The following is a 12,755-nucleotide window of genomic DNA, read 5'->3' on the forward strand; positions in this document are numbered from 1 at the left end:
TATTTCTGTGGGGGTTCCCCTCCCCATATTACATCTCTTATTGTTATATGCTATCTTCCCTATATGTCTGGATTTGTGTTCCCATGTTTTGTATGTTTGTCCCTGAGGAAGTCCTTTGTAGTGAATTGCACTTAATTACAGAGAGCACCAAAGTGCTGAGAAGTGATGATTAATCCATTGTTCAGTTGTTTTTCAGTTGTGTTGTGACCCCATTTAGGGTTTTCTTGGCCAAGATACCAGAGCGGGTGGCCATTTCCTTCTACAGCTCATTTTACAGATGAGGAAACTAAGGCTAAGTTATGTGATTTGTCTATAGCCATCAGGAAGATGAATATCCTGAGTCCAGGTTGGGCACATTACCCACTGTGCCACCAAACTGCCCTAATGACAGATGACTAGTCACAAATTAGCTATAACTGTATCACTAACACTACTTTATAAACCATAACCTTTTCCCATTGTCCACATCTAGGTCAGAGAATCATGAGAACCTGACAATGAGGAATTGTCACATAAAAGTGTGGTCAAAGACAGTGTTCAATTTTAATGAGAATATTTACTTTTTTTTAAAAAAAGCTAATGAAAATAGACATTGAAAATACACAAAATATAGCTCTCTTTTCTAGTCTCATTCTAAATACTGATGTAAAGAATATCTATTCTTTTTACATCCATTTTCTCATCTGTTAGATAGGGTTTCAAATAATGACTGCTTTTATCAGGAATGAGAAAGAAGGAACAAAGAAGTAATTTTAAAAATAAAAGTTTTCAAAGCATTCATAAATACTGTAAGCTACCACATAAACAATCTTCTTCCCTGAATAATCAATTTATATTGCAGTTTTCTCAGCTCAATCAGAGATTAATTAGGGATCAAGATTTAATCACTATGACAAGAACATTGCTATTTAGAAAACAAGTAAACTAATAGAGTAATTTGAGTGCATATTAAGGCAAGGCAAACTTTTCTTGGATTCTTATTCAAAAGAATCCTTGGCTTTAACCTTCATTGTACATCATCATTAGTTGTTGTTTCTAACTTGGAAAAGAAAATAAACACTTAGTAAAAAAGGAATATTAGGTTCCTAAACACAAGAACAAGTCTGAGCAAGAATCTGCTTTCTTCTCTTAATTAAAACACACCACAGTTTTATGATACCAGAAAAACTTAAATATTAATTTTTAAAAGTTTCCTTTCCCTACCTCCAAATATACTTTTAAAAATTGTTTCACTTAAAGACTAAGAAGGGTAGACAAATAAAAATGAACACATATTCATTTGTATTAATTAACTTAATTTTAAGGTGCTGTCCTACATTTAAATCTTGATTTTCACTGCTTGCAGCATTTGGATCCATTCAAAAGTACAAAGATATAAGAAGACAGAAATGTTTGATGAAGTCATTGAGTTTATCATCCCCTCGTGTGCAGTATAGTGGAGAAACATTTCCTAGGGTAAATGTTTTGTTTTACCCAAGCTTCAATTACCTCCAGAGGCTGTTTTTCTATCATTTCAAAGCATGTTGTACAGACTAGCAAATTAAGCTTTATTATATTTCAGGGAATTCAAGTCATTAGCTGTAAAATGGTTTCATTAATGGTATTTATGGATTAGCAACTTCCTAGAATGATTTACAACTAACAGAAAATGAACTGCTGGAAGAGTATATATGTTCAAGCAGCGTTCAAAGCAATGAATGAACTTAAAACTTAAAAAACTGATCGTGAAATTCTTGATCAAACAAACCTTAAATGCCAATGTGAATAACGATAAAGTGTCCAGTGCAGTGAGACAAACTTCAGTGGCAATGTTTGCTTCTAGTAACGACTGGTGAAGAACATCGGCATCCGAGTGTCCGTAGCCTGTATGAATTATAATATGAGCGTTACTACATAATGGGTTTGAATTCTGTCATAAAGGCTTGTTCTAGGGTGCAATGAAAGAAGAGTCAACTCTGGATTATTTAGAGGCAAATTATCAAGACTGATTTGGAATTCTGGTTTCCCGATTTTGGGAGTTTTGGTTAATTCTCCTTATTCGCTAGCATTTCCAAAGAATGAGAACACCAATTTATCCATGCAGCCACTTCAATTCAATACTAATTTATTGTCTGTTATATGCAAGGCTGCTACATTTTCTGATTTTAAAAAATTTGGTAGGGAAGGTCATTGAAACTATTGCTTAAATGAGACTGTAGACATTTATACAGATAATGACTGTCCCCACAAATAATCTGGAGTTGACAGCATTGCTTCCTAGTTGCTGCAAGCCATCTTAAAAAAAAAAAAAATGAAAGTCACTTCCAGTGAAAGAAATGTTTAAGAAAAGGAAAGAAATTTTAGGGTGTGAACTTAATGGTTTTTCTAACTAGTTACACAACATGAATATACACTTTACTCTTCTCTTTAAACAATGGTGAAATCATTTTTGTATTAATGTGAATGTAGTCAATGGAAATTTGAGAAATTAAACTATGAAATGGCACACATTAGCAAAAAGGCATTTAGTGATGAGAAGTTATTGTACTGACCTAGACAGCAAAGAAAGAGCATGTATCAACATTATTTAATTTCACATAATAATGTCTTTCTCCAAGGACCTCAAAGAGCACTACAAATGAATAGGCAATTTTTCAAGATACCCCAATGAGATGAATAAGTAGTACCATTTTATAGATCAGGAAAGTTTAACACAGAATGCATAGAGAATTCTCACAAGATTAATAACAGAATAGAAACAGAGCTTGGATCTCCAAATGCATTATTCAACTTCCTACTATCTCCCAGTGCCTCTAAATTATATAATTAGAATTATGAATAAAATATTACTCAAGTAAAAGCCAATTCTACATTGGGATTCAATTGTGAACCCATTATACGACTTCCTTTTTAAACTTCAGTATGAACATAAAGTACAAGGGCCTAAATATGGTTTTATTGAATTCCATCTTGTTTTTAAAAACTGCAAAATTTCAAGCAGTATCATCACTAATTTAAGACATTTGCTTTTAGTGAATAGGAATCTTGTTCAAGTTTTTCTAGTTTAATACTACATTCTGGCTTTCTTTTTCTTGTATTTTGCAATAAATCTTCTCTTAAGGATAAACATGAATACATTTTTGGTTAGTGATAATACTATAGTTGATTTGTGAGAGAAGCCATTGGTTTATTCTATGAAAACAGTGTGGTGATAGAAAGAAGTTAAAGAGAAAAAAATAGAATTAATATGAAAGTGATTTTACATCACAATCAAGTTGCATAACTTACAAACAGTAACTGTTCTTGGACCAACCAAAAATATTCTATGGGACCTTTTCTTAAGCTCTATAATTTCCCCCCAAAAATTTTAACTTTGATAAGATAGTAAAAGATAATTCAGTGACTTTGAGTTGGGGACTATTTTTAGAATCTGAAGTAGAAGAGCTGAGAGACCTGAATTTTAATCTAGACCTGAGAAAATCACAATCTTTCTCATTTTTTTTCTCCATCTATAAAATGGGGATAATAAATAGCACTTATTATTGTGAGGATCAATTGAGATATTTAAAAATGCTTACCTCATGCCTGCCACATAGTAGATAGTATATAAATACTCTACAATCTATCTTTTCATTGTTTTCTAGTGGGCATTAGGTGGGAGACAAATAAATGCACTATAAGGAATTGTTTTTTCAATCTCCAAGCATCCCCAAACATGCAAAATGTTGAAACTATAGTTATAATTCCAATCTAAATCCTAGAAGAATGTAATTAATTTTCTCCATTGTAGATTGCAATTTATCTGTAACTTAAAAGAGTTCTAGAGGGCAACCTGAAGCCCAAAGACATTAAGGAACTTGCCACCTAAGTATTATACTTGTCTCTTATATGGGACTATATTAATTATAAAACACTTCTAAAATACTTTTAATATGCTTTGGAAGTAAGAAGCAGAATCAAATATATGTATATGACACTGAAGTAACAAAAATTGCTACAAGCCAGAGAGCAGGGGGAAGAAGGAAAAGGGATATATATATATATATTTTTTAATGTATTTTTAAAAGACCTAATTGAAACAGATCTTCAATTGTATAAGAATATTTTTTTGCATCAATTTGTTAAACCTTTTTTGGAATCAGTTTTTAAATTTCATCAATCTCAGTCTTAGCTAACTTCTTAAAATGTTTTTTCTCTGCTTCATAATATTTAAAACACCTGATTCCTGAGGTCTAAATAATTATATTTGTGCACACAGATTGTGCCTATAGATCTAGATGTAATTCAAACATAAAATATATATCATAAAGAAACATAACCTAATATATCTAGTATATTGATGTTAACATGTGCATGCAGTTTTCTCTAAAACAAGTGCGGATTTTTCTTATGGAAAAGGTTATGTATTCATCTCTCATGAATTTAATTATGTCATTTGACATAGATCTATCAAATTTAGGTGAAACAGATAGTGGTTTTTGGATTCAAGAAGACCTGAGTTCAGATCCTACCTCAAACATTAACTGTGTGATCCTGGGCAAGTCACTTAATCTCTCTCATTTCCCTTCATCTATAAAATAGGTATTATAATGATAGCTATCTATTTCACAAAATTGTTGTGAGGATCAAATGAAACAATATAAAGTATTTTACAAACTTGAAACTGCTATCTACATAAATGCTAATTATTATTACTATTATTAGTTTATTATTAGTAGTAGTATCATCAATTGTTTTCAATCATGTTTGACTTTTTGTGATCCCATATGAGATTTTCTTGGCAAAGATAGTAGAGTGGCTTGCCATTTCCTTCTTCTGCTTATTTTACAGATAGAGAAACTGAGGTTGACAGGGTTAAGTGATTTGCCCAGGATCACACAGCTAGTGAATGTCTGAGATTTGACTTCACTCCATCCAGGAGACCACCCAGCTACCCTGTTGTCATTATTATTTACATGTGCAAAGTATAACATGCTACTATAACTCACATTAATTTTTTACACATCCTGGATATATCTCAAAAGGGAATCACAGCCCTCTCTATAAGTTTATTTGCAATAAACTTGAAAACCAAGTTTATTAGGTTAAAGAAATATCCTTGTTACCTCTGGTCCTTAATTTTCTGTATTAATTTTCTCGCATGAAAAAAATGGATTGAATTCTCTGGTCTCTTACTATTTTAACCCACGATACCTATGACATAGCTACTTTTAATTCACATTATTTCTTGCCCAAACGTTGGGGCAAAGTAACATATCTGTAGGAATCATCTGCAAACGCAATGAGTCTACTTTGACTTTTGTATAAATTAATAGCTTTTTGCAGTTCTCTGCTGCTACCTGGTGGCCGCTATGAAGTTTACAAAAGTCTTTCCTAATAACCACGATGTACGTGTACTGAGGAGAAAGGGTGTCTCTTTAGTAATGTGAATCATTTTTCCCCATTGCAAGCTCATGCCAGATTCCCACACATCCCTGGAAAGCCTTTCATGACAGAACAAACGATTCTCCCCATCTCATTTTGGTTGGTCCAACAGAAGGTACTGCATTAGTTATTAAACAAGTATGGTGTTCCTAGAAAAAATTAGTTACATATTTCCCAGCACACAATAATGGACAGAGTGCTTCAGATTTTGCTTCAGATTTGACATATATAGACATGGTTGTACACATAAATACATAATATGTATAATATGCTCTTTTTGTTTGTTGTTGGCTGAGCTAATTTGGAGATTAAAAACTTAAAGGAAAGTTGCAACTACTTGAAAATATCAGAAATAGAAGGTGGAAGATGAACATTTGAATTTGAGAGGTAGGCACAATTATTTGCAAGAAGTAACAGCAGATGCTAGACAAAAAAAAAAGCACCCAGGCTAAGACTAAACAAAACCAGCTCCGTTATGTATGAAGCATTAAGTAAAACTGTAGTCTAAAATCAGACTTTGGTTGGGGGAAAGGTACGAGTTTTTTTCACTATAAATAAGATACTAATAAATTTTACATCAATTTACACTAAGACAAACAAAATAAACACTCATATTTATAAGCCTGAAATGTTATTCAACTTGAAAATGAGCCCTTCTTATAACTTTAACATTAATTATTTAATAGCTACATGTTCCTTTGTCCTCTGAATTTATTCTAATTTTAGATTATAAAGTATCGAGGCTAAGGGACTGTGAGGTGCAGGGGTACATTCAGTCTTCGGAGCTCTATTAAATTTTGGTTTTGCTTTGTTTTTTGTTTTTTTTTTTTGAGTTGGTACCTTAGAGTTGTTTTAATTTGCATTTCTTTTATTTTTAAAAAAGTATTTTATTTTTCCAAATATATATAGTTTTCAACATTCATTTTTATAAAATACCCTAAAAGTTTCTGCCCAAAGTCTCTCTCAGCTGGTTCTTTGTAGAGCCTAGAAAGTAGGATGTCTACAACAAACAGATTGCCTGACCTCTCTAAGGCAGGTTAACCTGGTCTTTCAGGAGGTTTTATGGGATCCAGCAATTCAGTCGGAGAAAACAAGATTGGTCCTGCCTGTAAAATGATAATCCAACTATCTGGCATGGCAGTTGTGATCTTTCATGAGAAACATTGAGTTTCCCTTTTCCTTCTCCCTAGGTCACTTGTGGACAGATTTAGAGGATAGTACCTCTTGTAGTGGTACTATCTACCACTAGATAGCGAAACACATGTGAAATTTTCTTGTTTTCTGGAATTTCCTGATGCTCAGATGGCTCCTTACCCCATTTCAAGCCCTGGCCACTAGATCTGTTTCTAACTGGAACAATTGTCTGATATTTTTGTGGTAGGGCCAAGGAACTGTTTATGAATATTTTGCTTGATATAGAATCTGTATCAGATTGCTTGTCACAGAAGGGAGGGAAGGAGAAAAATTTGGAACCTTTCAAAAGATGAATGTTGAAAATTGTCTTTAGAATTGGAAAAAATAAAATAAAATTATTTATTTTGTTTGCCATATGTAATATTTGTATTTTTGCCTTCTAGGTTTCTTAAGCTGTAAAATCTCGTTTATCCTCATTACATATAATGCTTGCTGATGATTTTAGATAGATGATACTTATCATTTTTAAGGAAAACTCCTACTTTGTAGTATTTTCATTAAGAATGGGTGCTGTATTTTGTCAAGTACTTTTTTCTACATCTATTGAGATAATAATATGATTTCTGTTAGTTTTGTTACTGATATGGTCAATTATGCTGATAATTTTTCTAATATTGAACCAGCTATGCATTCCTGGTATAAATCCTACTTGATCATGGTATATTATCCTGATGATAAGTAAGTTATGAACTCTCAAGATCTTATAGAACACCCCAAATCTCAATAATTTTTTTTGAAGAACCAAACCTGTGATTTCAGTGATATAGAAAACTCTTTTAATTCAGGTTGGCACCTGCTCTACAACTAACAGTTTAAGAAAGTTCCCTAAAGCTGAGAGGTTAAGCCACTTGCTCGGAGTTACAAAATAATCCATGGTGTCATGGGGAAGGTTTGAACCATATACTAATTCCAAGGCCAGCTTTCTCCACCATGCCATGTTGTCCCTTTAAATACTCTAATTGTAATTAATGTAAAAATGTGATAAATTGTGTAATTTAATAAATTCATTAATCACAAATTATTAAATGAATGAATTAGTCTACTTAATTTATTTTTCAGGTTTTGGCTAAAGTCCTTGCTTTCTGCTATACAACTTTCCTAGTCTTCCTTAAAGGGATGAGCCCTTTGAGATGATCTCAAATCTATCCTGTACATAGATAGTTTTGCTTGAACAGAGTTGTTCACATGTTGTTTCCTCTTTTTAACTGTGAGCTCCTAGAAAGCAGGGACTTGTTTGTGCACAGTATCTGGTGCAGAGTAAACACTTAAGGACTTGATTAAATATAGTCATCTAAGTGAAAACAGTCTAGCAGCTTCCTATTCTTTGCTAAATTTTAATTTCTGTTTTCTAAGTAGGAAAGGAAGTACAGAGACAAGAAATTTTTGTTATGATTTTTAAAAAAATATAATTACTTTGTCTTCAGGCCTACAAGTTATCAATCCCTTATAGCCATTAAATGTGTGACAAATTAATACAAATTATTACAGCCTTCAGGCATGGCATTAATAGCTACTCTCCAGGAAAGCAGGAGTAACATAAAACATGGATTTTTGATCTTTCTCAATTCATTTTTTGACAGACATTATATTGGTATAAGAGAATGTGAAATTGAGCCTTTGATTTCACCATGGTTCAGGCTGTGTTAAAGGCATGTTAACTCTGCCAGAGTCCAAGAGTTGGGATTTTTTTTACTCTGTATCTTCTCCCCATGACAAAAAGTTGTCTTAAATTTGAATAAACAGAGCTGACGATGTCCTCTTTATTCTTAGCCTGTGTTAAGACATGAGCATGAAAATCACAGCAAATGGAGTTCCCACCATTAGAAATGAACATGGACTAGAGAATATTTTTCATTAACATGTGAAACTTGTCCTAGTATTGAACCTTAATTGCAGTCATGCTCTCAGAGGATACAGAGCAACCTGTGGGTCATACCCCTATCATGAATGGCATTGATTATAGATGGTGGTATTAGTCAAGCTGGATAGCAGGCAGAGTTTAGGGTTTCTGCTTTGTGAACTCCTAATGTGTCTGGAAAACTTAAATTTCTAGGGACAATATACAAACACATGTCCCCTTGGCTGATCTGTAGCTATAAATCAATCAAACTGCACCCCTCCCCCCTATAATGATAGAGTCTCTATTTTGAAGTTAGAAAGCTCCATAGTTAGGAAGGCAAGATGAACAAGAACAAAAAAAGTTTCCATTTACAAGTGAAGTGGTCTTAGAAGCCGACTTCAACCTGATTAAATCTTACCATTGTCTACAGAAATTCCAAGCACACTTGATATCTTTCTCACACTGAAAACAGAAAAAGTCACTTGGTTATTGGGCGCTTTTCCACATCTACAGAAATTGATTCACGGTCTTTATGTTCTCATAGCAGTTTTAAGGATTAAAATACATTTTCCCCCTGGCAGAAATGTCAGAATGTGGAAACATGATCAATTACATGCACCCTGTGAGGGAGAGGAGGAGGAGGAAGAGATCCTACCAGATGTTCTCAGCACCTGCAATATCCACATCGGGCCTTAACAAAAAATTTAAAAGTACAATGAATTCTTCTTTTGGAATAGAAAGCCAAGGCAGTTAATGTGGGTAAAGATTAAAAACATTAGAAGCTGATCAAGTCATTTTATACATTTTTTTTTTAACAGAAGTGGAAATTGTGGTGGAGTCTCTGATTCTTGATGATTTATTGCCATAATTGACTATGTTCCACATTATGTCACTGCCAGATGCTGAATTCATTACTGGAAAAAAAAAAAAAGTGGGGAGGGGGGGAAGAATAGTGCCACGAGTTCTTTCTCTCTCTCTCTCTCTTCATTCCCACTTGTTTTAACCTGGAAAGAGAATCAAGTTTATGACGTGTGCTCTGGTGTGGTCTAGGGCTCTTCCCTCTGATTTGCAGGATGAGATGGCCGGCTGTTACGATGGCACGTCATGGAACTTACTGTGGTTAAATGTGAGAGAGTTATCCAGGCTGCTCAGCTGCTGCAATCTGGCATGCATCATTCCTGTTCTGTTACGGGAAACAGGCAATGTCTGAGACTTTCGATCATGAACTATGGGTCCCAACCCCTCCTGGTTCCTGCAGTATGGGTGAAATGGGACAGAAGCAAAAGTTAGACTTGTTATACCGCAGAGAGGAGAGGGAGCATTAGTGAAGCAGTTATGGCACAAACAGGGGCAGGCGAGGCTTTTATAAAGGCAGCCTATTTGTTGTATCGTGGAAAGCAAAAACAAGAGGCAGCCGCCTTACAAAATATCACAGCAAAATTTCTGACACCCCCCCCCAAAAAAGCATTAATGAAAGCCAAAGCTAATATGTTCTAAATAATAGCCACAGCTTATTAATATCAAATTTCATTGATTTTTTTTTTTAAAGAGGGTCAGCTAAATGTGACACCGGAGATTCAAATTTTTTGGCAAATATCCAAATAGTACTCATTTCTTTGGCTTATACAAGAGACCGAATGACAAAACAAACAAACAAACAAAAAATGAAATAAAATTGGAAACTAGTACAGTGTAAGAGACAGAAAGCAAACATGCAGTAAAATGTGGATTAGATGAGGCAATCTTCACACCCGTGTCTTACCCAGGCAGGAAGGGAGAAGAGCCATACACTTTGTTAAACTTGTCAGCAATCAAGTAAAGAAAAGAGAAAAGTGGTCTGTGTTAGCAATCAGAAAAGACTACCTTCCTACAGCGTACCATCACCAGAGCTCATGAAAAACGGAAACCAGTGCCGGAATTACAAACTTCCCCGGTCCCATCGCCAACCTTTTATTTTTCTTATTTTGTTATTCTGTGTGGTATAACAGACCATGCATTTACTATCTTCAGACAAAACATGCCATTGAGGGATCCCAACATGACAAACTTAGGAAAAGAGTAGGAACAGTGCTATTACCGATGATCAAGACCTTTAATGCACTTAAAGTTGAAATCCCAGTTCAGCATTTTTAACATGCAGCAGAAGCTGAATGGGACTTTACTATCAAGTGCAGCATAACATAACATTCCACACTGAGCATAACCCAACAACATTATTTTCTGATCTTCCTTTCTATATTTCTCATTTTAATACACACATACATACAACATATATTACTGGGTGTTTTTTAAACTCTTTGTTGTTTTTTAAATGAATGACTTTCCACCCACTGAAGGAAAAAATGGACTTTTAGAGTTCCCAGTCCTAAGAATTTCCGTGCAGTTTCTAGATCCACATCGTTTCCTGTTTACCACTTTCAACATTGTAAAATGTAACATTTTTAAAAATATGCATTTTAGTTTTTGACATTTATTTTTATATAATATTTTGATTTCCATTTTTTTTTCTTGTGTAACATATTCTTGAAAGGCTGAAATATAAAAGAAATCACAGGGTTCAAGAATTAGAGCTGGAAGGTATCCAATGGTAGGGCAATATAAGTGGCGCAGTAGAGAAAGGGCCAGGGATGGAGTCAGGAAGACCTAACTTCAACCTCAGACCTACTAGCTGTGTGATACTGGGCAAGTCACAACCCTATTTGAGTTTCCTCCTCTGTGAATTGTGCTGGAGTAGGGAATGGCAAGCTACTTCAGTATCTTTGCCAAGAAAACCCCAAATGAGATCATGAAGAGTTGAAAACAACTGAACAACAGCTTAACTTTCTAAATCCAATTGTCTCATTTTATAGTAGAGGAAACCATCACAAATTGTGATAGACAGCAAGTGGCAAGGAGGAAATTTGAACCAAAATCTATGACTTCAGGTCCAGCTTCCTTTCTACTAATCCAAACAACAGAAAAATACTTAAAGAGAGACCCTTGGAATTTTGTCATAATTGTATAATGTTACCAAATAATCACTCATCTCCCTAAGAAAAAGTTCCAGAGACTTAAACAATGGGAATGAGAAGCTAAGAGCATAAAAAACACCCAGTATATATTTCAAATGCATTTTGCATTCAAAAATCTAAATACAATAATAGGTTAGAGGACTTTAAGCAATATTAAATCTAACACATAACTACTATAAATCAGCTACCTAGATTTGAGGGGGGGGGAAGATTATAGGAAAAAAGTTATAGCTAATATTTTCATTCAAATTATATTCTTTTAAATTCATGCACATCAACATAAAACATGAACCAGACAAACTCAAAAATATTCCAAAGAGAGACTAACATTAACAAAAGAAGATGATTTTTTCACATTCAGGTTGGACATTCTATTAAGTATCACTTCTCCATTTTTGTAACTATTAATTTAAAGAATCATATCTCTAAAACCATAAAAGATGATAAAAGGGATGAGGGGAATCTCTCAATAATTTAGTACATTCAGAAGTCTTTCTTTAAACCTTGAATATTAATTTATATTCAAACTGTTTAAAAACATAACAAGTACATATATAAATAAATACATAACAAAAGCATAACCCTTGTGTCAAGGACCTCATCCAATATGCATTGGAACAACTCAAAACATAGAAAAACTGAACACAGATATATTAAGCAAAATGGAGGAAGTTGGATGGGAATATGTGGATCCATTCATTGGATCCAAACAAGCAAGAACACATTTAATTTGGGTAACTTCAAAAAAAGAAATAGTTCCTGTCAACATAAGTTAACTTGTAAATTCTATATATTTTTTAATATAGGACCAAGCTGATTCAGACAGAACAAGAATTCACCAATGATTTGAGTTCAGGCAAAACCCTATATGAAAGTGTCTTGGTGAGTGCCATTTAATAATCATGTTAACATAACTGGATGCCATCATTAAGTCATGAAACTTTTAGTAATATCATCCTGCTCATCATATAATTTGGATTACTGATCTGAATTAGAATTTGGGGCTCAACACTATTACTATCGCTAAATAAAAGTGTACTTATGCATAATGAATGTATAAACACTGTCCCCATGGAAATAACATGCAATTGTAATCTTTTGCACAACATGTTCACAAAACCCATAAGTGACATTAAGAGAAGTCCTGTACTCAGGACAGCCTTTTAGTCAATTAAGGGTCCAGGAAATATTGGTTTTGGATTATTCCAAAGAAGGTTATACTTTTGATTTACAGATTGGAGAGAGCAAAAGGATAAGGGAAAAAGACAAAGGCAAGAAAATGAGAAAAGAAAGAGATAGTGAACCGG

At 33.9% G+C, this 12,755-nt stretch overlaps 1 protein-coding gene across 27 annotated transcripts in view; it reads right to left on the bottom strand.

Moving 5' to 3' along the window:
* Positions 1 to 12,755, bottom strand: part of DOCK9 (dedicator of cytokinesis 9) — a 353,079-nt gene that overhangs the window by 49,102 nt on the left and 291,222 nt on the right. For 16 of the 27 annotated variants that reach the window (XM_074299422.1, XM_074299424.1, XM_074299430.1 and 13 more), the window contains 2 exons: positions 9,553 to 9,689; positions 1,748 to 1,863 (listed from right to left, as the gene is read on the bottom strand). In XM_074299422.1, the coding sequence (XP_074155523.1) occupies positions 1,748 to 1,863; positions 9,553 to 9,689 (253 nt within the window). Of the gene's footprint in view, positions 1 to 1,747; positions 1,864 to 8,855; positions 8,900 to 9,552; positions 9,690 to 12,755 lie in introns of all 27 variants that reach the window. The other 11 variants (XM_074299428.1, XM_074299433.1, XM_074299426.1 and 8 more) reach the window with 2 other exon arrangements.

The sequence above is a fragment of the Sminthopsis crassicaudata genome, chromosome 3, assembly GCF_048593235.1.
Source record: "Sminthopsis crassicaudata isolate SCR6 chromosome 3, ASM4859323v1, whole genome shotgun sequence".
Classification (NCBI taxonomy): domain Eukaryota; kingdom Metazoa; phylum Chordata; class Mammalia; order Dasyuromorphia; family Dasyuridae; genus Sminthopsis; species Sminthopsis crassicaudata.